Raw genomic sequence first — 23,508 nt, forward strand, 5'->3', positions numbered from 1 at the left:
TTTTTAATTTGCTTTTCTGTTAAGAAAAGAGGGATTAACTATTAAAATTAATTCAAAATATTCAGATAATCACACCATGCAAAGTCAACACATCACAAAACGATAAACAGAAATAGTATTAACAGATTAGATTTCAAAATAAAAATATTCATTACAAAAATTGAGACCAGGAACAGAAATAAATTATTATTATATAATGTTCACGAATTAGGAAACTTCAGAACGATTTTTCTTGGAAACAGTTGATAATTTGAAAAAGAAAAATGAAATTTTTTGTGCACACTTGGCAGAAACCCAAAACAATAACAATTTAAGCATTCTGAATAATTTCCATAGGAAACATCGAATTCATTTTACATCGGACGGAATTGTTGTGGTGGACGTGGCATCATTGGTGGCATTCCTGGTGGTCCAGCCATACCCATAGGCCCTCCTGGGAATGGTGGCATCTGAAATATTCAGTTGTTGGCGAGACTTTTTAATATTTCAAGAAAAAAAATACATAGTCCTCTTTAAACTCTAAAATGTCAGTCAAATCTGCATTGACACAATTTTAATTTAGATTTCAGCTGCATTTCAGTGTAATCTTTTAAAAAGACTGACCCCTGGTGCTCCTGGAAATCCGACTCCTGGTCCAGGGAACGGTCGAGGAGCCATCATTGGCATTCCTGGGGGACCTCCCATCATCGGATGATGACCCACTGGTGGTACAGGGGCCATTCCCATTGTTGTACGTGGTACGGCTCCTTGCATCTGAAAATTGACTTTGGTTTATACTTGTTTTCAAACAAAAAGGACGCTGATTTTTAAATTACAACTGGATTATATATTTGTTGTTGTAAAAGCTGTATTTTAAAACAACTTACTCTATTTGTGGCAAATGCCCGTGCAGTTTGATCAACAAGCTTCTGTGCTTGGTCTTCCATCCATTTCTGAAATAAAATGATTTTATAGTTCATGTCCAATTAAATAAAAATTGCATTATTTACAAAACAGAAACTTCTTAGAAGAAAATCGATAATATCAAACACTAGCTCACTTTATTTGAAAAATAGCGTGTTAGGAACTTACCTGATAAAACATTCTGACGTTATCCTTGTGTTTTCTTCCTCCATTGTGCGTTTTTCTCACTGATGGCGAGTCATGTGTCAAAAATGTGTCGCAGTAATCACAATAGTACTTTGGCATGCTGAAAATTAAGATTTTGTCATTTTGAACTATTGTTACCAAGAAAAGAAAGCATAATGAAAAATATAAACCACGAAAAACTGAGAGTATTCGAAAATCGGTTTCAAAAAATTCTTGCTCCGAAAGTGTGTCAACAGGGCACGAGAAATACGCAAACATATCGAGAAAAGCGTCAGTAATTTATTCACGTGGGTGTTCAAATTTGGTTTTTAACGAAAATTTTCTACGAAAATAAAAACGAATTCAAGATCATCATGAAATAGTTTTTCAAAGAAGGAAATGAATTATATTTTGGATGCTGAATGCTCGGTTAAAATAGATATAAGGTGTTGTCGTTATTCAGACGCGCCCAGTGCTGTTTGGACGCATTTAATGTTGAATATCGACTCTGTCAATTGGTATCGATTGATTTTGGGCATCGTGAGATAGTCGTAAATATGCACAAAACATTGAGAAGAAGATAACTGATTTTACATTGTATATTTATAGATTTTTCCACGGGAAAAATTTCAATTTTTGTTTAAAAAATTTAAACCCGTATTAAAAAATAAACAAGCGAAAGATCAATAGGTACAGGCATTTGTTACAAAAATGAGCAAGCAGTTATGGCAAAGTACAAGAAAAAGTAGTGTAAATTATGCACGAATTCTAACCGATTCCTCAAGCCACGTGGGAATTTTCAGTCTGTTTTTTCGTAAAAATTTATAAAGTGCCGAGTTGTCTAGCGAGAAGATTTTATCCAGTTTGCGACGGAGATTTTCAGGCATTTCCGGATACTTTCGACCTTTACTTTCTCCCAAACATTTGGTTTTTCCATCCAACAAACGGCAATGAAATCCTTTTGAAGGACTATAGCGTATGTAGGTTTCAAATGGAAATTCCGGTAGATCAAGCCATTTTGATAAAGAGTTGAGTACCTGAAAAATAAAAAAATAAACTACTTTTTTTTTTCTTTCAGTTTTTCTTTCAAATACCGTTGGTGGCTTCATCTTCAACTCATCAGAGTCTACAAAAATCATTTGTTGTAAAGAGAAATGTTCGAGCCACTTTGTCAGATGATGAACATATCGTCCACCAGATATACACCTCTGTCGTACTTTTTTCGATGAAGTGGAATTTGAATCAAGAATAACTTCCAATGAACCAGCAGTAATGGCTACTGGATCTTCGTGGGCAAGGATGTGCTGAAAATGAAATTATTATGTAGATGAGAGTTTCAGAAAAAGGTGGAACACTAGAAATTATCAACATTTTTGAAAGTTGTTTGAAATAAAAATATTACCTGAAACCACGAATAAGCTCTTTGTGCAGGATTTTGAAGAATTATCACTATTTTTGCATGTGGAACAAGGGAAGCGGCTTGTTTCGGCGCCGATGGATTATCGAAATATGTTGCACTTTTTTCAAAGGTTACTGTAGACGAGCTGGGAAAGTTTGACATATACCATTCAACGCCTTTCAAATAATTTTGACCACCGAAAAATTGAACTTCTTCAAAACTACCAGGGACTGGCGTATTTTGTGAAGTATTTGGATGAAGAGATAGAAAACTTGCCAACGCGGTAGAACCTGAAATATTGGTGTTTATTTAACTGTAATAATACATCAGCAATAAATAAAAATACACACCAGTTTTCTGAGGTCCAATAATCAACAAATCAGGCAATGATTTCTTAGTGCAGTTGATAGATGGAGGAAGAATCGCATGATGACGTGGATCGGTGCAAGGATTCTGAAAAATTAAAATACTTTTAATTAATATGTTGCATTGCTTGTACCGTCCACAGAGGAGTTCTTTCATCAGGAAACTTTTGAAAGTACAGCTGAGATGACGTCAGAGGATCTTGCCATTTAAGTTTAATATTCGTCCAGCACTTTATGAATCGAAATAGATTTTCAAAAGTATACAGAGCCAGACGATCATAAGCATAATTTTGTTGATGGGTCATGAAGATCGAAATCTGTAAATTTATTTATTTCTATTTGATTCTATAATTTGCTGATAACCGGATTTAATAGAATCGTAAAGAAAAGATCTCCTCCTTCAATACTTTTTTGAACTTTATCAAATCCTTCTGGATATTCATCAAACAGTTGAGTATGAGTGTACAATCCACATGTTTGCCGGGGTAAAACATGTATTCCAGCATGAATAAAACCTTTTCGAGCTGTTGCTGGTTTGAAGTGTGGATATTCTTCAGTTGCAGTTACAGAAACATTCCAAACTTTTCTCCACGCTCTAAATAATTGCTCGTGAACTGGAAATACACCATCATGTTGCGGAGCAATCGCATACGGATAGTCAACAGGAAGGTGCATATTCTGAATAGGATATATATTTTATTTTAAAAATTGATGTCAAACCTGCGCAAAGAGTTTATTCTGAGCCATTATAGCTTCTAGATACGTGAAATTATGTTCATGAGCATGATTGTGCCTCCACATATGTGGGAACCACACGAACTTTTCAGCATTTTCAACGAGAAACTCGTCTCCACGATCCTCCAAATCATCTCCATTTCGAAAATAACTCCCCGAGAATCCTAGCATAAATGTGAAATTTTGAACATAATTTCGAAATTCTTTTTGAGTTGAAATTAATTTTCGCACATCTTCTTCTACTATCCGAGTTCCCTGGGCACCTACGAATACATCATCGATGTCTACCTGTAAAATTGATATTTTCTAACTTCAAATTTGATAAATTGTTCGAAAACTTGTACTTACTTGTACAAATCTATCCAGTGTGAAGCTTTTCTGGTTACCCATTGCCCACCATAAAGCATCCAGAAATGTGATTTTAACTTGAAAATCTGTCAAATTTCTTCCAAAAATTATTCTTTCAACGCCATCTTCTAATCCTTTGTCTCTAACAACTACTGCTCTCTCATAACCACTCTTTACTGTTCCAGATAGAACTGATTCGAACTTTTCGGATGTTTCAAATAATATCCAATCGGCTGGATCTGATGAAGAAAATTGCCGATAGTTTCCTATTTTAGAGATTCTGTGAATTATGGATGGAGTGACGGCGAGTCGTTGAATTCGTTGATTTTGCCACATCCAAAGTGAACTTCCCTGAAGAAAACTAATATATGAAACTGTTTTAATAAAATTAAATCCAATTTACAAACCTTAGTAAAACCGGAAAATCTCACCTTGATTTTTATCCGCTTGAGTTGGTCATTCGGTTTACTCGACATGAATGAAAACATGGGAACTCGATATTCTTTGCAATATTTATCCAATAATTGGCGATTCCATTGTGCCATATTCAAATATTTATAATAATTCTCAATTATTATAAGCGAATATCTCCCTCTTCGTGATGTAGTTAGCACTGGGAGATTTTTTGAAACAGCTTCTGCCTTGAACTGTAGTTTTTGAGAGTTCAAAATTTGAATTATCGTTTTTCCATGTCTCGAAAAAAGTGAGTCCAGAATTACTAAAATTCGTGCATCGGTTCCATTGTTAGTGTGGAAAAATAGATTTTCACTGGCAGTGCCCTCTGTTCTTGCAAACGGACACGTGTAATTTTCCACAAGTTTTGGCTTTTTTCTTGGTTTTGGTGGCTTCGAATTGTTGGAAAATAAGCATATATAAATCAAATATAAGAAAATTAACGCTAAAATCCATTTTAGCGGTCTTGTAATTTTACGATTGAGGTAGGGGGTTATTATCATCGTACAGCTTGCAACATTTATCTGAAAAATTGAGAAAAAATTTTATATTAAGTTTTCGAAAAGAAGGTAACCGATAAAAACTGAAAATTATCATTTTATAGAATTTTATTTTATATTTTATTTTATTTTATTATAGAATTTTATAGAAAAAAAATTAATTGTCGCGACATGTCGTAATATAAAATACATTGTACGCAAACACAGTGCTCTGCGTACTTTGTAGCGAACCTGACGCGCAATAAGTTTCGTATGTAAAAACGAAATTTGAAATAGGAAATTGTTGGGAAATTGCTAAAATTTAATTATTAAAAGTTTTTAAAAAGACAGTTTTTTAGTCTATGACAAATACAAATTGTTGCTGTGCTTTTTAAAGTTACAACCTAGATACATACGCTGGCTATACTTATTTTTGAGACAAGCGATATTAAAAATTAGTTTCTTTGCAGTTTTTTTTGTACCTCATTATTGCGTATAGAAAATTAAGTGATTTAGATTTTATAAATTTTGGATTTAATTATTCTCGAAAATCATAGTTCTTGCCAATTTAATTTCCCAGCATTTCCCAGTTCAAAGACCCGATAAAAAATCTTTTCAGGATCTAAACTGGCAAATTCGAATGAAATATCAATAATCAAAAATGCCGTGTTTTTTCTTCATTTTGGATACAAGTGGATCCATGTCCACCCGTGCACATCCACAATTCTCCTTCTTCGATTTGGCAAAGAATTTTATCGAAAATTTTATCAAGGTTCGCAATATATTTTTTTTCATAATATACTCCATTTATTTTGAAGCAGCGGACAAAAGGTGACAATCGAATGATGGTTGGAAGAGAAACAGACAAATATTTTCTAATGACAACACAAGCAAGATATCCTAAAAATGTTAAAGTGAGTTGTCAATAAAATGAGAAAAAAAACAATTTCAAACTGCAGTAAAATATAATCAATTGAAAGAAAAACTTGAGTTGACAAAAATCGTACTTATAATAACACAATGGTTCAGGTAGCTTGTGAAAAACTTGGTGCAGTGGTTATCGAGGAAATAAAGAAACTTCATCTTCCTTACGGGTCCTGTCAATTACACCATGCCATTCTTGAAGCTTTCAAAGTTCTTCATGTCAGTCGTGTTCAAACTGGAATTGATGGTGTCGGAATAGGAAGACTTATTTCAAATACAGAACCGGTTACAATGATATTATTGACTGATGGAAGTGGTGTTGCTGGAATTCCAATCGATTTTCGACTTTTTTTTGATCCACCGTTTCTTGGATCGGAAATGACGAGGGATGCGTTTAGATGGGATCAAAAGTTTTATACCGTGGTGAGAATAATTTTTTCAAAAGATATAAGTTGTATGAAAAAAAAAAATCTAATTTTCAGGTATTTCGTATTCCATCCACTCCATATCGTCCAACAATTTCCCAGCTAACAGCAATTGACATAGATATGCCTGTCATTGAAAGGCTGTGCGCCAGGACAGGTGGACGAAGCTTCTCAATTGTATCACCTCGTCAAATTCAGACTACAATTGATTATCTTTTGGCGATGGGTAATCAATACAAAATTGGCGTTCGATTCGAGTGTCTGCCAGCAATACGTATGTTTTTGAAACGCAAAAGTTTTAATATGATATAATTTCCAAATATTATTTACTATAATTTTCTAAAACCGCCGTCAAGACTTTACAGCTGCTCCAATAACTTCCGATGAAGTGAATCTTGTCAAAATGAAGTTTAAGAAAGTTATCGATAAAAGACCAGTCACAAACATTATTTCTCGTTTGAATCCACAAGCACGCCCAGTAACATGCCATTGGCCAATTCCAGAGAGTTTCTTTCCGATGAGAACTATGTAAGTTATGTGTAATACAAATGTATTACAACAAAAACACTAAGAAACTTAATTCCTTATTTTAAAAAAACCTTTCCCAGGGATCAACTTCCTCAACGTACATCACATCCAGTCATTTTGTGTGCCCCAATTGCACTTCCACTTCATATTCGTCCAGAACTTCCAGTTGATAAATTAGAATTAGAACCTGGTGGTATTAGTGATATCATTATGGAGATATTACAAGGTCGCAAAGATATGACAGTTTGGGTAATAATTTATTTAAAGTCTTTCATTACTTTTTATAATTGTAATACAGTTAAGAAGTTGCAAATTATGTAATAAACTTCTTATTTTCAGACATACATGGAAGGTTCATCAAATGGACCAACAGCTCCATTTGGATGTCTACGAATGAATACTCTTGGAACTGGTATTACATTAATATTAATGCCATTCAATTTCCCAATGCTCTATTCACTTGTTGAAGAAATCGTTAAAGAACCATTTTTAAACAAGTCGCAAGTTTGGAGATCAAAGCTGGAATCATACTTTCACACTGTTCCATTCTACTACAATACGGTAGGTTTTTAACAATAGAAACATTATTGAGAAACATAGTTTCAACAATGTTCTAGATTTAAATCGGTTAATTTTCAGCAAATCCGTGTTTGTTTGGACAAGTTCGATGTGAAAGTAGATTATTCGAGCTCAATGAGCATGTTTTATCCAGGTCAACTACTGAGTAATCTGAATCGATTTAAAGCAAAAGCAAGAGAAGAATTAGATCAAATGGCTATCGCCTCCAAGTTAAATGATTCAAAGACTCTGAAAATAGTTAATCCTTCTGTTAGTTTGTAAAACCGAAAAAAACCTCTTTGAAAATTGGTAATTTATAGATCCGAATCGAACGAATCACATCCAGATCTACCATTATTGGGTTAGGAAACAGTGAAGTTGATATTGAGGATGATAGTCTAGAAGGATATGAGTCTACTCCTATTTATGCAGGAGATTTCAAGGTAAATATAGAACGTATTCAAAATGTCAAAACATTCGTTTAGATTCCACTTTACCCACCATCTATTACTGATGCTCAGTTGGATTCTGCTTACCGTACTCCTTACTCTTCACCTATTGAAGATCTTACCAGCAAGCTGAACAGGTATTTATTTTTTTATTGAAATATCCGGTTTTAGATTTTATTTTTACGAATCTTGATTATTTTTAACTGCACAAATTCAAAAATATCATATTTTATCGTAGGCCTGTTGAATAAGTCGACCCACTTTTCGGAAAATTTCCAATTTTTCTGATTTTGTAGAAACTATGGCATTTTTTAATTTTCAGCTTTTAGAACAGTTTTAAAAATTAAAAAAATTTTAAAAAAGTTTTTGACAATTTTTTTCACATAAATATGTGTATCGGGGGCGCTACCCCGACCCACTCTACATGCCTATTTTACCGTATTTTCCCATTATGGGGTTATTCAAATAATTTTGCAAAATGTATTTGGTATATAAAATGCTTTTTTTTGTAGAATTCAAGCGAATATCGAATTGATGTTTGATCCGAACAAGATTACTCTCCTCGATATGGCTAAACTTGGAACAAAAGCAAGATTCAACACACTTGGTTTGTGCTTCTTCCACCCAATGTCTTTATGACTTGGTTTTTTTTTCAGAAGAGCTCCACAACATGCCTCAAAAGCTCATGGGAGAATACGAGCCGTATCAAGCTGTCAGTTTGAAACTATACAATTATAGTATTAAAAAAGTACATTTCAGGCAAGAGTCAAGTACTACGGTCAACCGATGCGTAAAATTGATGAAGAAAAGGATCGTACTCATGCATTCGGAAATCCATACAAACTGAAAGGTTTGGGTGCTGGAATCGATGAGGTTAGTATAAAATATCATAAAAATATATAGATTCTTGGCTAATTCAACTTCTCGGAAATTCTATATCCAAAAGTTCGAAACGTTACAGGTTATGGATAGTGCTGTAGTGGATAACAATTCCCCTTCGACTTCTGGCCAACCAAAACGATTTGGTGGAGAAGGCCGTCAAGGTGGAGGACCTCCAAAACGAAGACGTGGACCACTTGGAATCGACGCATATGATCAGTACAGAATACGTCGATCGATGCGCGGATCATCAGCTGGCTCAGATATTTCTGACATATCATCAAGTTTGGGAACATTTGATCAAGATTCAGATATGACAACTCCTGGAACAAGTGGAATGAATACTCCAATTTCCGAATTCGATGATCTACAATTACAAGAAATGGATTCTGATGATCAATTAATGAAGAATTTAGATGAAGTTCAAGCTTTGAGGAAGAAAGAAGAAGCACAGGTTCAGCCAAAGATAAAGGTATTCAACATATCAAATTTATTGTGAATTAGAATAACAACGGTTCACCCGGAAAATCGAAGAACTCAGCAATTTCATATCAATTAACGTTTTAAAAAACACGTACTTTTTTCAAAATATTTTTACAGAAACCTCCACCAGTTCCACCTGCAAGTATTCTATCCAGTCAGGAAATTCTCACACGAAAAATTAGAATTGGGTCGATTATCAGAAAGCCAGCAAACCGTTAGTTTCAATTTTTTACGAATCAAATTAGAACTTCATTGACAAACTCTTTTTCAGATTGTGCGTTCGAAGAAATAATGACACTAGTAGCTGGAATAACACAAGAAGCATGTTCACAATTGATTAAATATGCCCTACGAGAATCTCAACGATTCAAATTGAAACAACTCACTGAACGTCTCGAAAATCGACTGAAAACTGTTTGATTTTTTTTGTAATTTTTTGATGACGAAGCGATGTTTTGGTGATTTTTTGTGATGTTATGCATCTTAAATTGTTTTTTTAATTATTATTTTTCCTTTGAGTATTCCTATTGAAAATTAAATCCCTCTGAAATTTAACTGAAAACATCTTGATCGTTTTTTAACTTCTCTTTCTAGGTGCTCTTTCAAAACTTTTGTGATTTTTGCCCCATTATCCATTTCTTTCTTTTTTCATCACCCCAGTTTGTTTTATTCGAGGTTTTATGTTCTTTTTTTATTTAAATTAATTTAACATTTTTAGTCAAAATGAACACTTTGAACTTTATATAAAACACAATATCTGCAACTAACAATGCGATTTAGAATTTAATTACTTACCAGCATAATGATTTAAAAATTGTAAGTGGAAACATTGAAAATAAATTAGAATGGAGCCACTTTTCACTTTTGAACAATAAATACTAATATTGTTGTCCTCAAGATTTTCAAAACATGGCTTATGCTTTTCTTCAAAAAATAAAAAGTTCAGTCAGACAAAAAATATATTGGCTACTTTACTTCCGGTCACTTGAGGGGTCGTGTGCTGTGAAGGAGAAGGAAAATACTTTTTTTAATATTCAAAGTATCCTTATTACATTTTTTTTTCGAAAAGAACTCTAGAGTCAGCCCAACTTTGTTTTACTAAAATATGTTTTGAAAAGTTTAATGTAGTATTTTTTTTAATTTTGGAAATTTTGAGTTTATGTGAAAGATCGCCTTGGTTAGAATATAATAGAAAAACATTTTTTTCTTAATTCTTAGGATTTTCGCCAATTTATATTCATTTAATTGTAATTTTTAATTTTAATAGCTCGATTGTTCACCTAATATAGGCATTTTAAATAGTTTCTCAACAAAATAGTTACTAAAGTAAGCGCCGCCCACTTCTTGGTCTTTCAATTATTTGCATCGAACTTTTTGTATTTTTCTTGTTTAATATTATTAATCAAGTGAAACATACTGAAACCAAATATTATCAAAAAAAACTTAAATTTTTTTAAAACAGTTATCTACAGTTCTAGGTCATATCTACAGTTATTTACATAAAAATGGCAGTTTTTCAATTTTGTATCTAAAATTTGGAAGTCTCTAAAAACTACATATTTCTTTTACTAATTTTATATCTGAATTATGTTTCAAATATTTATATTCAAACATGTAATAAAGTCCAGATAAATTTCTCAGAAGGCCCAAGTTTTTGGCAATTTTGGCAATTTACCAAAGTTTTATTCCACCTCTAAAAAGTTTCACTGATAATTTCTCAGGAAACCTAGCACTTTCTTCTCAGGAATTATTGAAAATGTGATCACATTTTCTTTGCACTTGTTTCGTTTATGCACGTTGCCGGGTAACTGCCCGACTATTCCGCCCAAACACCGCTTTCCTTGCTCCGACATTTCTATGCCTACGTATACGCTCTTTTTTTCAATTACTGATTCTGGGTATATTGTTTTGAGAATTGAGTCAGTCTGAAATCTACATCATTATATTTTTCTCTCTCTAATAAATGTCATGTAACTTTTATTAATTCAGATATTTCATTTAAAACCGGTGATAATATGATTAATGGGCTGCAAGATATCAACAGAATTTTGTTCGGACAATCCAGTTGGTTCAATTTCAACAAGTAAAGTTCATCCTACAGATGTGAGTTAATCCAATAATAGTCAAAAAGTAAATGATATTATCAAAGTACGTATATCTATTTATCATTGAACAAGTTTGAATTTATTAAAACGAAATCACTTGGCATTAACACAAGTTTTTCTTCAAGGATATAATTGTAGATTTGAATATTTATTTAAATTTTTTAAAACAAAAAATGTAATAATTTTCCATATCTAGTTTTTTTTTTCTGGTTCTAATTAAAATCCACAGAATTCTCATTCAATTTTCTTATCAATGTGAAACTGAAAAAAAAAGAAAAATATGATAAATAAATTTTCTTTGATTTTTAGACACAAAGAAAATGAAGGGGGTTTCTTTCTCCATAGCAACCAGAAAAGATACGTGTTTTTTACTTCCTCTCTGTTTTTATCTTTTCTGCTCTTTTCTTATTTGTTTTGAAATTCAATATTTTGAGAAAAAGATTATGTGAATCTAAATTTCAGACAGAAATTAATCCATTCCCCAATTTGCAACCCCACTTCATGAATTTTTATACCACAATTTCCAATTTTACTAAGAATTCGAAAATGGTGATTGCTATCTAGGGGTTTCAATCTTATCAAAAAATAATTTATGAACCTCAATGTTCCAAAAAATTTTAACTCTAGGCAGTCTTGTTCAGTTTACCGTTGCAGCTTAACCTATACCACAATAGTCCTAATTAAAAAATTAATATTTGTTTCTCAAAATTTATATCTTTGTCTAAATTCAGTAATTTACTGTAAAATAGTTTTTAGCCTAAAAACTACGATAACCGTTCATCTAGCTAGCCGGTCAAAATTTGAATGAAATTTATTTTTTGAAAATGTGTGTGTCTATAATACACAAGTACCCAAAATCTTTAACATGTTCATAAAAAAAAGTTAAAGTTCAATCCAAAATTCTTATATTTCCAGCTCTCAACACCATCCTATGCAATAAAACCCGTTGAGTTCTACGAAGAACCATTAAAAGACGACCAATTATTCTACAAGGTGGCACTCGCAAAAAAAGAGTATAGGGAAAAGGAAAAGGACAAAAAAGAGCAATTGAGTTCAAATCGACGTGTTTCTCTGCAGGTTGAACCGAATAAGGTGCACCCTTTTTTTGTTGCATTGTTATAGTTTTTATACTTGAAAAACGTAATAGTGCAAAAGTTCTTATTTTCAGCTGCCAATTCCACTCACGAGGTCTTCATCGTTGAGCTCTATCATGGAAAATCGACCACCGAGTGGGATATCAAAGTAAGTATGAGTTTTAAAAATATTGTTTCAAGCAATTAGAAAGTAAAAATTAAATAATTGACTTTATATATTTGCACAGAAAAGTGGAGAAAAATTCACATTCTTGAAACAAAAATTTCATTGAATTCTAACGTCGATGTATCGCAAATCTCCCCAAAAAGAAAAGTACATTCGGTACATTTCCTTCTACCCATAATATTCTTTTAAAAATGCGGGGTAGAAAAGGAAATGTACCGTACATTCTTTAAATAATGTTGCTGAGCCATAAAAACAATTACAAAAGCTTTCTTTAAAGCAGAAAAATTATTAAAATGTAGCTTTCAAACAAATTTCAATTTGTCTATTAATCGTGTTCATAAATACTTTGATGGCACAAAAATTTGCTGACATAAATGCTTTTAAAAGTTTTTAGCTCACCATTTGAACTCTAAACTAGGGCTGCTTAGGCAGCAGCCCCCGCAGCCCCGTAGCAACTCAGTATCAGTAATATACCGTGCCAATTTTTATAAAACTGAATATAAATTAGGTTGATGTTGCTAAAGGGCTGCGAAGGGCTGAACCGGGCTGAAGCTGGGCTGCGAAGGGCTGAAAGTATGAGCTTTTTTCTGAGGGGCTGGGGCTCAGCCCCCTTTTAGCACTGTAGCCTTCTGCCCTCGCAGCCCTTCGCTGCCCTTTGCATTCCAGCTTCCTCCCAGTTATGTTTTTCGCAGCCCTTTAGCACCATCAACCCTATTTATTTTCAGTTTTATTAAAATTGGCACGGGATATTACTGATACTGTGTTGCTACGGGGCTGCGGGGGGCTGCTGAGTAAGCAGCCCTACTCTAAACACATTCGAAACGCATTTAAGCATTGTCGTCTAAAAATTTATCTCATCTTTTTTTTTTAATTCTGAAAAGCTAAAAAGTGTTTGCCCAAATTTTTTTTGGATCAGCAATATATCGTGCAAAGTTTGCTTCTAAGTCAAGTCTAAACTTTTTGGGTGAGAGGTGAGCTTATGTTGGGTAATGTCAAACAACATTTTATAAATATTTTTTCAGTTCATCGTTCATCCGTTCAAGAAATACCGCATCTCGTCGCTTTACAATTGACACGTCACGGGCAAAATCAAATCAATATGTGGTTTCACTGTGTTCTAAGAAAATAGGAATAATTGAATATCCGGATGGACGTTCAGATAAACAACCATGTGATGTTTATTGGCATAATGTTGTACTTTCGGATATGAACAAAATTGTTACTTCACCACAGTCAAGGGTTAATAAATTCCCAGGTAAGATGATAATACATTTTTTTGAACTTCTCTCGTTTTGAAATTTCAACCAAAATGTACTTTTTAAGATTTTGCCATCATTTTTTTTTCGAAAATAACACTTTTTGTTGTATATCGTATGCAATAAATGAAATTATTCAGGTATGACCGAATTGGCGAAGAAAATATCATTAACTCATTCAATATCATCTATGCAAAAATTGTTTCCTGACGAATATGCATTCTATCCAAATTCATGGTTTCTACCAGCTCATCTGGCTGATTTTCACGTAAGCCCTCCAAATTGAATACATTTCTAAAATTGCTAATTTAAGGCGTTCTATCGAAAAGCTCAAGCATTGGGAAAAACTGAAATGTGGTTTATTGTGAAGCCTGACGAAGGAGCACAAGGAACTGGAATATACTTAATTAATAGCCCAAATCAAATCAGAAATGTTGATCAGAGACAATTGGTTCAAGTGAGAATTTATTCAATATTTTAATTAAATTTGCATCGTTTTCCAAGTTTTCAGGAGTATGTAGCTGATCCATTATTGATGAATGATAAATTGAAGTTCGATTTTCGAGTATACGGAGTTATAAAAAGCATCAATCCCTTGTCTATTTATGTTGCTCGCGAAGGAATGGCCCGGTTTTGCACAGAAAAATATGAAAAACCTGATTCGTCTAATTTCAAGAATCTTTATGCTCATTTAACAAATTATTCACTGAATAAGGCAAATGAAGCATATGTTCATAGCAATACACTTCAAGATCAAACAAGAGGTAAGTATGACTCAATTAGCCGATTTAAATTGTTGGATTTATCATCCAAAACATTTTGCAGGAAGTAAACGTCTTCTCTCTACTGTATTCCATCAATTAGAATCTCGAGGTGTCAAAACAAAACGCTTATGGCATGACATCAAACTTATTCTTGTAAAAACCACTCTAGCAATGCTTCCAGAAATCATGCTTCACTATGAACATCATTTTTATGATTCAACGGGTCCTCAATGCTTTCAGGTGAGACAAAAATAACTGTAGACATTTACAAACTTATTTTCGATTTTTAAACTACATTTCTACCTAAAAACTTACCTTATAAAGTAAATTTAAAGTATGTGATTTTGTAGATAATGGGATTTGATGTAATGATTCGGGAAGATGGTACCCCAATTCTTCTCGAAGTAAATGCAGCACCATCTCTAACAGCTGACCATATTGTTCCACATCCTGGACGTACACTTTTGGAGGGTGGACAACGTGTGAGAAGTATTGTCGACGAGGTAATCGAGATGAGTTCCGAAAAAAATTACAAAACAGAAATGTTACAGGTTATAAAAATTCCACTGGTTAGAGACACTTTACTTTTGGTATTGGGACTCATGGAAGAAGAGTATCAAAATAATAGCCTGTGAGTAGTCACAAAAGGAATAGGTTTTTATCAATTTAATTTCAGAAAAGGGGAAACAAAATCACTGGATGATATGCAGACAATCAAACAGAGGCGGAAGCCACATTTGAGTGAGGTGAGAATTTTAGATTTTAGAAAAATGTATCAGCATTACCTTCATAAGTCATTCAGATTTTCCCAACTCGTTATGGAGCTCATAGTGGACATTTGCTCTTTCTTGACAAAGCCATGTATATTTACATGCAGTTTGTACAACTTCGAAGTAATGTTAACATAACGAACGCTGGTTTGAAGCAATTTGTTAGGTACTTAAACTTTTCGCCACTGAAAAAAGATTTTAAATTTAGGAAGTGCAATTTGATAGATATTATACCAGTTGTGCATGTGGATGCAAAAGTTTCAGAAATAAATTATTATTTCACTGGAGAGAAAAGAACAAATGGAAATGGTTTGTTTCTCAAATACTTACAAGTTGATTATTTGAATTTATTAATTCAGGTCTCCCATTCCACGCCTTTCTAATGTTTTTGTTTTTCATTGCTGAAAAGAAGTTTGTGTTAGAAAATGATTTATTATCAAAAGTGCAGAGACTTTTATCTTTTTGCGATATGAGTTTAAGACGTTATGGAGTTCGATCAGCAAGGTTAAGAAGAGCTGAAGTTGATTCAACTATTGGGTTAGTATAAGATTTAGCTTGAATTTCAAACATAAATGCCAAGCCTTATCTTTTTATTCCAGAAATGTTGAAATTTATATGCTACCTTCTCGTATGGCGAGAAATCGATCTGGAACAAATGGACGGAAGGTAGTTTTTTAATTTTAAAAATTCAGCTGAAGCCAACAATTTCAGCAAAACTTCACCGATGACAATAACAACCCGAACAGTTTTGCGCATTTACCAAAAATCAACGAGCGACTTTAGGTTAATAAATTAATTTTTTCTGAATTGTACAATAAAATTTGATTCTCAAGCTTCTTCACGATTTTTCAGTTTTTTTCGAGTTAAAATCGTGTTTTCTAAAATATGTGGAAACAGTGAAGGATAAGTCACTTACCTAGGTCACTTATTTCAGATATTGCCATGTTTATAGTTTTTATTTTAACTAATTAAAAGGCTTGAGAATCACAAAAAAGAATAACAACAGTTTAAAAAATACCAAATTTTATTTTCGTTCCAACCCGTAAAAAAACAAATATGAGAAATAGCTTGAAATGTATGAAAGGCTGGGGAGATCAAAGGAGCAGGAAAAATTGAGAAATAACACAACAATTTATGCATTTTTTTGTATTTTTTAGTATTTGAAGAAATCATTCATGAAATCAATTTTCCGCTAACGCAAGGTGTACGATAAATTGATGGCATTGAGAGATGCCGATGTTTTGAATTTGGCTTCGAGTTCTGAAAATGAAATAATATACAAATTTGTAAAGATTTGGATTTATTAGATTAATTAATAAAGTTAAGGAGTAGATTTAGTTTGTTTTGAAGGTTATATTAGAATTAGTTGCTTGTATTATTTATCTTGCTGTTAGATTTTTGAATTTCCCGATTTTGATTATTAATTCGGAAATATTGAAGTTTTGTGAGAAATTAGTATTTGTATTATTTAGTTAGTTTTTGTTACCTTCAGTTCCCGTTTCCCGCTTTCAAATTGAAGAAGAACTAAAATTCTCGAGTTTCCAGAGCTTTTACAATTATTTTTCAAGAATTTGTTCTTGGCAGTCAATTTTAGTACTTGCATCATCGTTTTCTTACAATCTTCAGGATTTTATTGAAAAAAAAACATTTTGTAAAAAATGGTTATTTTATATGACACAATGTATCAATAACTTTTGGCAACTTTTTTCTTACTATTTTCATAGTTTTTCAAAAAAAGCGTAAAACAGATTAAGATGATGTTGGCTACATATGTAGATATAATATTTACACAAAACTCCAATGACCAGCGATTATCTCAACATTTTCGTTTCTATTTTCGTCATCAAAATTTGAGAATCCTGACAAAAACTGAAAATATATAGGACGAGAATAAAAATAAGCAAACGTCATCAGAATTTTGCGTGTTTATTCTAATTTCTCAACCCTCTCTACTCACCGTTATTGCATAGCTCTCGGATCGAGAAGCAGGCGATGCAAAGTGTGAATTCCACATGGTTCGAAGATCACGAAATTGGCGGGTAAAAACAAAATATAGCTGCAATTTTAATAATATTTTTGCTGTATCAAACTCCTAGAAAAATAAACTTTTTTTTTCCTGTTTCCGGATTTTTACTAAATTTCCTAGAAAATTAATTGTTCCCTAATACAACTCAATATGTTATTTGTAAAATTCTTCTTTGAAGTTTTTACATTTCAAATGTTGAAAATTGCAAACGCTTTGCTGGTTTATTTTGTAAAAACTGAAAAGCTCACCAATGGATTTGTGAATGAGTACACATTGAATAATAAATTGATGACATCCTTCAAAAGAACAAATAATTCCGAATTATTATATTTTTCTTGATCCACGAATCGATATGCAAGACCACCCGTATGACACAGGAAGAACATTGTCACAATTGATATCAAAAGTGTTACAGAACGTCTTTCCTGAATTTTTAGTTTTTTCGGTGACTATGCTTTGAATTTATTTTTTACCTGTGCAAATCGTGACTTATGATCGAATGATACTCTTCGATTCGAAATATTTGATAAAATTCGAAAATTCAAAACAGATAAAAGGAGAAGAGGAACCAGGTAGACTAATAATGGGTAGAGAAGATTATCCAACTGAAATATTTAAATATTAAAATTGGGTGTTAAGATCCAATTACTTGTATTTGAACACTGTTAGAGATGGGGCTGTCTTAAATTACTCAAAATTTCTGAACGGTTCGAAAATTTGGCAATTTACAAAAAACTGAAATTTTTGAAAATATAAGTGAGATAAGATAGGCGATAAGTATTTTAATTGAAACTACAATCACTTCCGACTCACCACCCTATGATAATTTTCATTTCTTGCTAAATCCGAAGGCTCGTGTGCCAGAATATACTGATAGTCACTAGAATTCGTTGGATCATGTGACCAAAACCACCGAAATTCTGCCCATTTGCAACCATTAAACATTAAAGCCATTAATGAAATAAATAATAATGGCTTGAATGGTTTTGATGGAGAAGATATACTTGAAAGAGGACGAAGAATAGCCTGAAAATCACAAATATTTAAGGTTCCAGCAATATTCATACATACCCGATGCCTCTGAATTGAAATAAAACAAATTGTCCATATACTTGCACAATTAAATGTAAGCAGTAGTGGTGATAAGAGACCGGTGGATAAATATGCAAGTTGTCCTGAAATTTGTTTTTTTGTAAATCAAACATTAACCTTAAAATTTGTTGGAATCCAAATATACTAACCTAGAGCTGAATAAGGTGTCGACTGTGAGAAATCGTGCAGAGCTGGCAGAAATAATACTAAAAACGAGAAGAATAATTGAAGACAGTCGCAAAATGACAAAAATATAAGTGCCTGAAATTTTTTTAATTTTGCTTCCAAATGTGTTTTTTTCTGTTAGAAATTGACAAGCTCCAGCGGTTAATTATCTAATATTCAAAAAGTATACACAGAGTTTATATTATCGATTAGCACGAGAATTATTGAACATTTCATAGTTAAAACTTACGGGTACAAGTGGATGACCTCTTGTAGAGAAAAATACTATTAGGCAGCAAATATTTAGAATAAGTCCTGAAATGTAGTAACAAATGGAAATTATCACATTTTAAATTAAAAGAAAACGTACCGATCCCACAGACAAGAGGTAAAAGCCATAAATTCAGTAAACAACCGAAAAACCGGGGCCCGAATTCTTCGGAAACACACATCTAAAAAATTAAGTTGAAATTTGTTGAATAAAATTGAAAAGAAAAGAATAGAAAAAGAAAGGTTTCTTGAGAAATGTTAGAAAAGAAGAAATGAGTTATTAGTTTTTCCTTTTTTTTCTCGAGATCGAATAAAAATAAGCAAACAAGGAAAATGAGGGAATTCTCAAGAAAATGATAAAAAGTAAGCCAACAGTTTTCAAACTTTTTTTCGAATTATTTAAATCGAATCTGTTTAGAGACAACGAAAGTCACACCAGAGTTATTTATAAGAATTTCCGACTGCATTTTTTCCCAGCTAGTTTGAAGTTGTGAGACAAAATCCCCCTTGGAAAAGGTCTCAATATTTGAAAATATTGTGCGATCAATACAGGATCCTGAGTAGAATGATTCAGGAATTTCCTTTTTTTGTTCAAAAAAATTGGGAAAATGCTTCAAATAAACGAAGAAGAGCAGAATTTGTTGTGATGATGACACCCATATCTCCAGACAAACACACCGCCATCAGGAGGTGCTAGTTATTCAAATTGGGTTATTCCGAAAAAAATAGACGGAAGAAATGAAAAAGAGAGACAAATCGAGAGTAAAAAAAGTGGTTTGAAATATTAAAAAAAGTATCATGATTTTTTTCACGAAATTTTTCAACTTTAGATATTCTTATGCCAAAAGTTGATCCTAAAAATTACTGAGCGCATATGTGAACCTTTTAATTTGAAGACTAGTACAACTATTATATCAGTCTTTTTAGTTATACTCTGTCTTAATCTGGTAAATATTATTGTATATCGCTAGGTTAACTGACTGAATTGCAGAAATTTTGAAACAAAAAAACTGAAAATAATTGGAACCTCATGAAATTTTTGATGACGCATCATTTATATTCATGAAAACGAGGATTGAAAAAATAGGAAAGTTGCAGAGAAAAATAAAAGACAACGTTGGAAATGAAATGAGCAAGAGATCGGCCCGTTGAAACAAAAATTCTGCAAAAGTAAACATATGCGAAAGTAGGAATATTGAAGATTCACATTTATAACATTTTTTTAATTCATAAATCCAGATCGTCTTAAAGTTTAGAAGAAAGAAGAAAATTAAATTATGATAGGTTGTGTGGAGTCAATCTTTTAATTTTTGCGTTCAAATTTCCGATTTCTATAAAGATGAAAGTGTGACGAAGGCTTCTAGTTAGTCGGTCATTCACATTATGCGGTCAAAGTGTAGTAGATCAAATTAATAAATATTCGATAGAGTAAGAAGGTGTAACTAAGAAATCGGATTATATGCTAGATGGCAAAAAGCAAAAAGCAAGTTTAGGTTAAGTTAGTTCAACTGATTTGATTATTTAGAACGTTTTTTTACAATGTTTTCATAAAATTTGTGAATTTGCAAAAACTTGCAAAAATCTCATTTAGTGCATAAATAGGTCAATGAAACAAACTGCAAGAAAATACCTACTATGATATAGAATATGAATGAGAACTAATTGAATAAAATGAGGAAAATGTGAATATGCACCTTTTATTTGCTACCGCTTTCATCCTGCCAAGAAAACTGAAGATATTAGAGTTTGTCACGCAATTCTGGACTTTTTATTTTTAAGGATGATATGTGATAGAGCTGCAGAAGTTAAGCAATTTATTCATATAGGTCAGTAGGTGTTGTTTAGAATATTAGAACTTTTGATATTTGTGAAATTTCAATAACACGGACATGTAACACGAATAACACGGACACGGAATGACAGTGAATATCGTAATATAAAACTAATTTTATACGATATAGTTTCAATTTTAGGGCTCAAGTTCTCAAGTTCTCTTGTAAAATTGAATTGTTTGTCTAGCTACATATCTGTTGAATGGCCAAATGACTATAAAGAGTTGCGTGATTGAGTTTTTTTTAAACTTTCGCGCATGAACTTTAAATAAAAAATATTTTTTAATCCATTTCTGATGGCTTGCCAATTCGCTCCCTAAAGTTTTAAGTGAATTTTTGATGCTATGACGTTAGTTGGGCCCATGTGAAAACTATTAACTATGCTTTTTAAAAGGAAATTTGACCGAAATGATGATAAAGCTTACTAAAAATGTATCACTCTGAATTACAAAAGTGATAAATTTAACTTCAATTTCTAGCGACTTGTTACAAAAAAACCAAAAACCAAATTGTTAGTTGAGGTATAACAGTAAACTTAAAAATTATAGACAGTGTACAAATAAGTTATTTGAAAGCAGTACATCTTCTGAGTTCTCTATGAAACATTTGGATATTTTTTAATGGAAAAGCAAATGTTTCAAATATAAATATAATGGTTGAAACAGCACATTATTTTTTTTAGTTATGAAATTTCGTGAGCGACATACAAAAACATAAGAAATTTCACGAAATGGAGAAATGAAATGAAGTCTTAAAAATGAAATTCGCAATTTTTGAGGTCAAAACAAGGCAAAGGAGAACTATCAGGCTTCACTGAAAGGCTTCAATGTCAACGAAATTCTTCTTAAAATGAAGAAAAAAAGTACGATGTTTAAAATTACAAAAAATTGATGGAAAAATGCGAATATAAAAGAGTGCATTTTGAGAAATGGAAATATTAAAATTTCTGAACAAGTTCCTGATATCCATATAACTAATTGTATAGGGGATAATGTATAAATAATTGCAAAATGAACGAAACATGAAAAAATGAATAGGAAAAATGGGAAAAGTTACGTCAGTGTGAAAGATGTCAGTTGCAGATTAAAGCTTATGTGTATAAAATTTTTCAGAATAAAAATTCAATAATGTCGACAATTTTTGAGAAGGCGCAGAAATCACATACTGGTATTATTAATTGATCATGAGGTAAAATTCTTTTTTTACTGGTATTATTAATTGTTCATGAGGTAAAATTTCAAGCTAAAAGCCGATAAAATTTATTCAAGATGTAATAAAAAAAATAGTTTAAAACCGAAAGATACCTTCTATGAATATTAAAAAATAAAATCCGATTCCACCATCCTATAAATATAATCTTGATTATTTTTCCTTATTTTTTATCAACAATTTTTATTGAATTTTAAGAAGATTTGAAAATAGGAAACTAAGCGGATAATTCCAGCACAAATTCCTTCAAAATTTTAGTCATTTTTTTTCGGCTGGATTAGCTAAAATCGCTTATTTCTCGTGCTGGATAAGAATGACGGGGAACAAAAAACTATATTTTTTGAGTCGAAATTGAGACAGAGATCAAAATTTATTACAAAGATATTTTTTACAAAGAGTTCAAGAATTAGAGAAAAGAAATAAAAATAGAACAATAATATATCAAGATATTCCAAGAAAGAACGCAAAAGGGAAATGAACTAGAAGAACAAGCATTTTGCATAAATAAATAAATTTAGAGCTGCGTTTTTTTCGGGTCTATCCCAGACACGAAAGAAAAAAATAATTCTTGGAGAAAATCTATTTAAACTTATTTTTAGAGTTGGGTTAAGTTTGAAATTTTGAAATCATAAGGATTTCTTTGCCTACGATAAAGATTTAAACTTTTTTAGAAACCAAAAATAGTTATGGAAGAGGAAACAAGGAGTTCAGAAGTATTATTGTAATTCTGAAATATGCCTAGATTTAGATTAAAAATCAAAGTTTTCAAATTGTGAATTGTGAATTCTAAGTTCACAATTGAATTTTTCATTGTGTTTCGTAGAGTCTCGTTTTTTCGTGACATATTGACACCTTTTCGAAGGATTTCTGAAAGAATGCGAAAATGAGGAACTGAGAGACAAACAAGGAACAAAATAAAAGAAGAATGAATGGATTTGCATATACCTAAAAATGAAAAAAAAACTCAAAGATCTATTAGTATTTGTTTCCTATTTTGCATAATATCCACGAAATGAAGAATTTCAAATCATTAAAGTTTTTTTGGACAACAGTTGTTTTTTTCTCATGCAAAAAATTAAATGTTGCATCAAATAATTCCAGCATCAAAAATTATAAAACACCTGAATATTTTTAAAACTGAAAATAAGAAAGAAATAAATTGAAAATTTCCAGAACTAAACCCGGGTCCAAAATAGATTTTAATTCAAATTTTAAAAATTTAAGGTCACAATGCAGGAAATTAAACTTAACAATGACACATTCTGTAAGCTTAATTTTCAAGCCACAATAAAAAAAACTATTTTCAATTTGTGTTATACAAAACTAAGCAACTATGAGCATTTAACCGTTGACAAATAGCTATAATAAATTTTTTGTTCAAAGTTTTACTATCAGAATTGAAATATGCACTATTCTGCATCCAATTTCCTCAAGTTCTCCCAGTGCGAAACAACTTGGACTTTTTCTATTTTTGACATTTTCTCAATATAATGTTCCAAATGTTTCTCAAGGGACTCAAGTTAAAAGTTAAGTTAAGCTAAAAGTTGTAGTCTTGTGCAATATCAAGTTTATAACATAAGGTTAACAACTGATGACGGTGAAAAAAGTTTTGAAGACCACAAATCCGAACAATTTGAAAACACCGCATAAATATACTGAACAGCCA

The 23,508-nt window shown here is 32.0% G+C and overlaps 5 protein-coding genes and 2 non-coding genes across 9 annotated transcripts; 2 read left to right on the forward strand and 5 right to left on the reverse strand.

Moving 5' to 3' along the window:
• Positions 1-134: 134 nt before the first annotated feature.
• Positions 135-1,189, reverse strand: snrp-3 (U1 small nuclear ribonucleoprotein C). Its single transcript, NM_001383150.2, has 4 exons — positions 1,072-1,189; positions 867-932; positions 604-753; positions 135-449 (listed from the first exon to the last, which is right to left on the reverse strand). Exons 1-4 carry the CDS (start codon positions 1,186-1,188, stop codon positions 354-356), a joined length of 429 nt encoding a protein of 142 aa, NP_001370586.1. The 5' UTR covers position 1,189; the 3' UTR covers positions 135-353.
• Positions 1,190-1,654: 465 nt separating this feature from the next.
• On the reverse strand, positions 1,655-4,892 carry hst-1 (Heparan sulfate N-sulfotransferase 1). The gene is made up of 9 exons (NM_069090.6): positions 4,347-4,892; positions 3,916-4,266; positions 3,553-3,855; positions 3,196-3,510; positions 2,967-3,149; positions 2,818-2,920; positions 2,471-2,757; positions 2,163-2,372; positions 1,655-2,105 (listed from the first exon to the last, which is right to left on the reverse strand). The coding sequence occupies exons 1-9, from the start codon at positions 4,869-4,871 to the stop codon at positions 1,824-1,826; spliced, it is 2,559 nt and encodes an 852-aa protein (NP_501491.4). The 5' UTR covers positions 4,872-4,892; the 3' UTR covers positions 1,655-1,823.
• Positions 4,893-5,123: 231 nt separating this feature from the next.
• On the forward strand, positions 5,124-9,943 carry ints-6 (VWFA domain-containing protein). 2 transcript variants are annotated; one of them, NM_001307283.3, is made up of 16 exons: positions 5,124-5,619; positions 5,666-5,761; positions 5,877-6,194; positions 6,254-6,470; positions 6,562-6,724; positions 6,805-6,973; positions 7,064-7,285; positions 7,364-7,552; positions 7,603-7,725; positions 7,768-7,868; positions 8,244-8,338; positions 8,388-8,443; positions 8,491-8,604; positions 8,693-9,082; positions 9,211-9,307; positions 9,365-9,932. In NM_001307283.3, exons 1-16 carry the CDS (start codon positions 5,509-5,511, stop codon positions 9,511-9,513), a joined length of 2,610 nt encoding a protein of 869 aa, NP_001294212.1. In that variant the 5' UTR covers positions 5,124-5,508; the 3' UTR covers positions 9,514-9,932. The 2 variants fall into 2 exon arrangements, with proteins under 2 accessions (NP_001294212.1, NP_001294213.1); NM_001307284.2 differs by having other exon boundaries at positions 5,461-5,619; positions 6,553-6,724; positions 9,365-9,943.
• A 498-nt stretch (positions 9,944-10,441) lies between these two features.
• 21ur-12327 lies at positions 10,442-10,462 on the reverse strand. Its single transcript, NR_056322.1, has one exon.
• Positions 10,463-11,114: 652 nt separating this feature from the next.
• ttll-11 (Tubulin polyglutamylase ttll-11) lies at positions 11,115-16,080 on the forward strand. 2 transcript variants are annotated; one of them, NM_171405.7, is made up of 16 exons: positions 11,115-11,196; positions 12,114-12,290; positions 12,367-12,440; positions 13,481-13,713; positions 13,855-13,982; positions 14,028-14,171; positions 14,226-14,478; positions 14,540-14,718; positions 14,829-14,981; positions 15,030-15,109; positions 15,155-15,224; positions 15,281-15,414; positions 15,457-15,557; positions 15,608-15,785; positions 15,848-15,914; positions 15,960-16,080. In NM_171405.7, the coding sequence occupies exons 1-16, from the start codon at positions 11,116-11,118 to the stop codon at positions 16,029-16,031; spliced, it is 2,124 nt and encodes a 707-aa protein (NP_741471.2). In that variant the 5' UTR covers position 11,115; the 3' UTR covers positions 16,032-16,080. The 2 variants fall into 2 exon arrangements, with proteins under 2 accessions (NP_741471.2, NP_001367737.1); NM_001380378.1 differs by lacking the exons at positions 11,115-11,196; positions 12,114-12,290 and having other exon boundaries at positions 12,405-12,440; positions 15,960-16,078.
• On the reverse strand, positions 11,394-11,414 carry 21ur-14550. The gene has a single exon (NR_056323.1).
• A 182-nt stretch (positions 16,081-16,262) lies between the features above and the next one.
• On the reverse strand, positions 16,263-18,983 carry npr-44 (G-protein coupled receptors family 1 profile domain-containing protein; the record flags this gene model as incomplete). The annotated part of the gene is made up of 9 exons (NM_069094.4): positions 16,263-16,508; positions 17,206-17,304; positions 17,523-17,699; positions 17,748-17,879; positions 18,088-18,300; positions 18,346-18,449; positions 18,516-18,627; positions 18,782-18,846; positions 18,902-18,983. 9 exons carry the CDS (start codon positions 18,981-18,983, stop codon positions 16,422-16,424), a joined length of 1,071 nt encoding a protein of 356 aa, NP_501495.2. The 3' UTR covers positions 16,263-16,421.
• Between the last annotated feature and the right edge of the window lie 4,525 nt (positions 18,984-23,508).

Source organism: Caenorhabditis elegans, chromosome IV (assembly GCF_000002985.6).
Source record: "Caenorhabditis elegans chromosome IV".
Taxonomy (NCBI): Eukaryota; Metazoa; Nematoda; class Chromadorea; order Rhabditida; family Rhabditidae; genus Caenorhabditis; species Caenorhabditis elegans.

What these genes read in the sequence shown, in the direction of transcription:
- snrp-3 (NM_001383150.2), bottom strand. Translation starts at nt 1,188, where the DNA reads ATGCCAAAGTACTATTGTGATTACTGCGACACATTTTTGACACATGAC. An exon ending in GGGCATTTGCCACAAATAGA is followed by an intron (nt 754 to 866) that starts GTAAGTTGTTTT and finishes GTCAATTTTCAG; the next exon opens with ATGCAAGGAGCCGTACCACG. An exon ending in GATTTCCAGGAGCACCAGGG is followed by an intron (nt 450 to 603) that starts GTCAGTCTTTTT and finishes TGAATATTTCAG; the next exon opens with ATGCCACCATTCCCAGGAGG.
- hst-1 (NM_069090.6), bottom strand. Translation starts at nt 4,871, where the DNA reads ATGATAATAACCCCCTACCTCAATCGTAAAATTACAAGACCGCTAAAA. An exon ending in TCAAGCGGATAAAAATCAAG is followed by an intron (nt 4,267 to 4,346) that starts GTGAGATTTTCC and finishes AGTTTTCTTCAG; the next exon opens with GGAAGTTCACTTTGGATGTG. An exon ending in AGAATAAACTCTTTGCGCAG is followed by an intron (nt 3,511 to 3,552) that starts GTTTGACATCAA and finishes TATCCTATTCAG; the next exon opens with AATATGCACCTTCCTGTTGA.
- ints-6 (NM_001307284.2), top strand. Translation starts at nt 5,509, where the DNA reads ATGCCGTGTTTTTTCTTCATTTTGGATACAAGTGGATCCATGTCCACC. An exon ending in GATATCCTAAAAATGTTAAA is followed by an intron (nt 5,762 to 5,876) that starts GTGAGTTGTCAA and finishes ACAATGGTTCAG; the next exon opens with GTAGCTTGTGAAAAACTTGG. An exon ending in TGAAAATAGTTAATCCTTCT is followed by an intron (nt 7,553 to 7,602) that starts GTTAGTTTGTAA and finishes GGTAATTTATAG; the next exon opens with ATCCGAATCGAACGAATCAC.
- ttll-11 (NM_171405.7), top strand. Translation starts at nt 11,116, where the DNA reads ATGGGCTGCAAGATATCAACAGAATTTTGTTCGGACAATCCAGTTGGT. An exon ending in ATCAGAGACAATTGGTTCAA is followed by an intron (nt 14,172 to 14,225) that starts GTGAGAATTTAT and finishes CCAAGTTTTCAG; the next exon opens with GAGTATGTAGCTGATCCATT. An exon ending in ACTTCAAGATCAAACAAGAG is followed by an intron (nt 14,479 to 14,539) that starts GTAAGTATGACT and finishes AACATTTTGCAG; the next exon opens with GAAGTAAACGTCTTCTCTCT.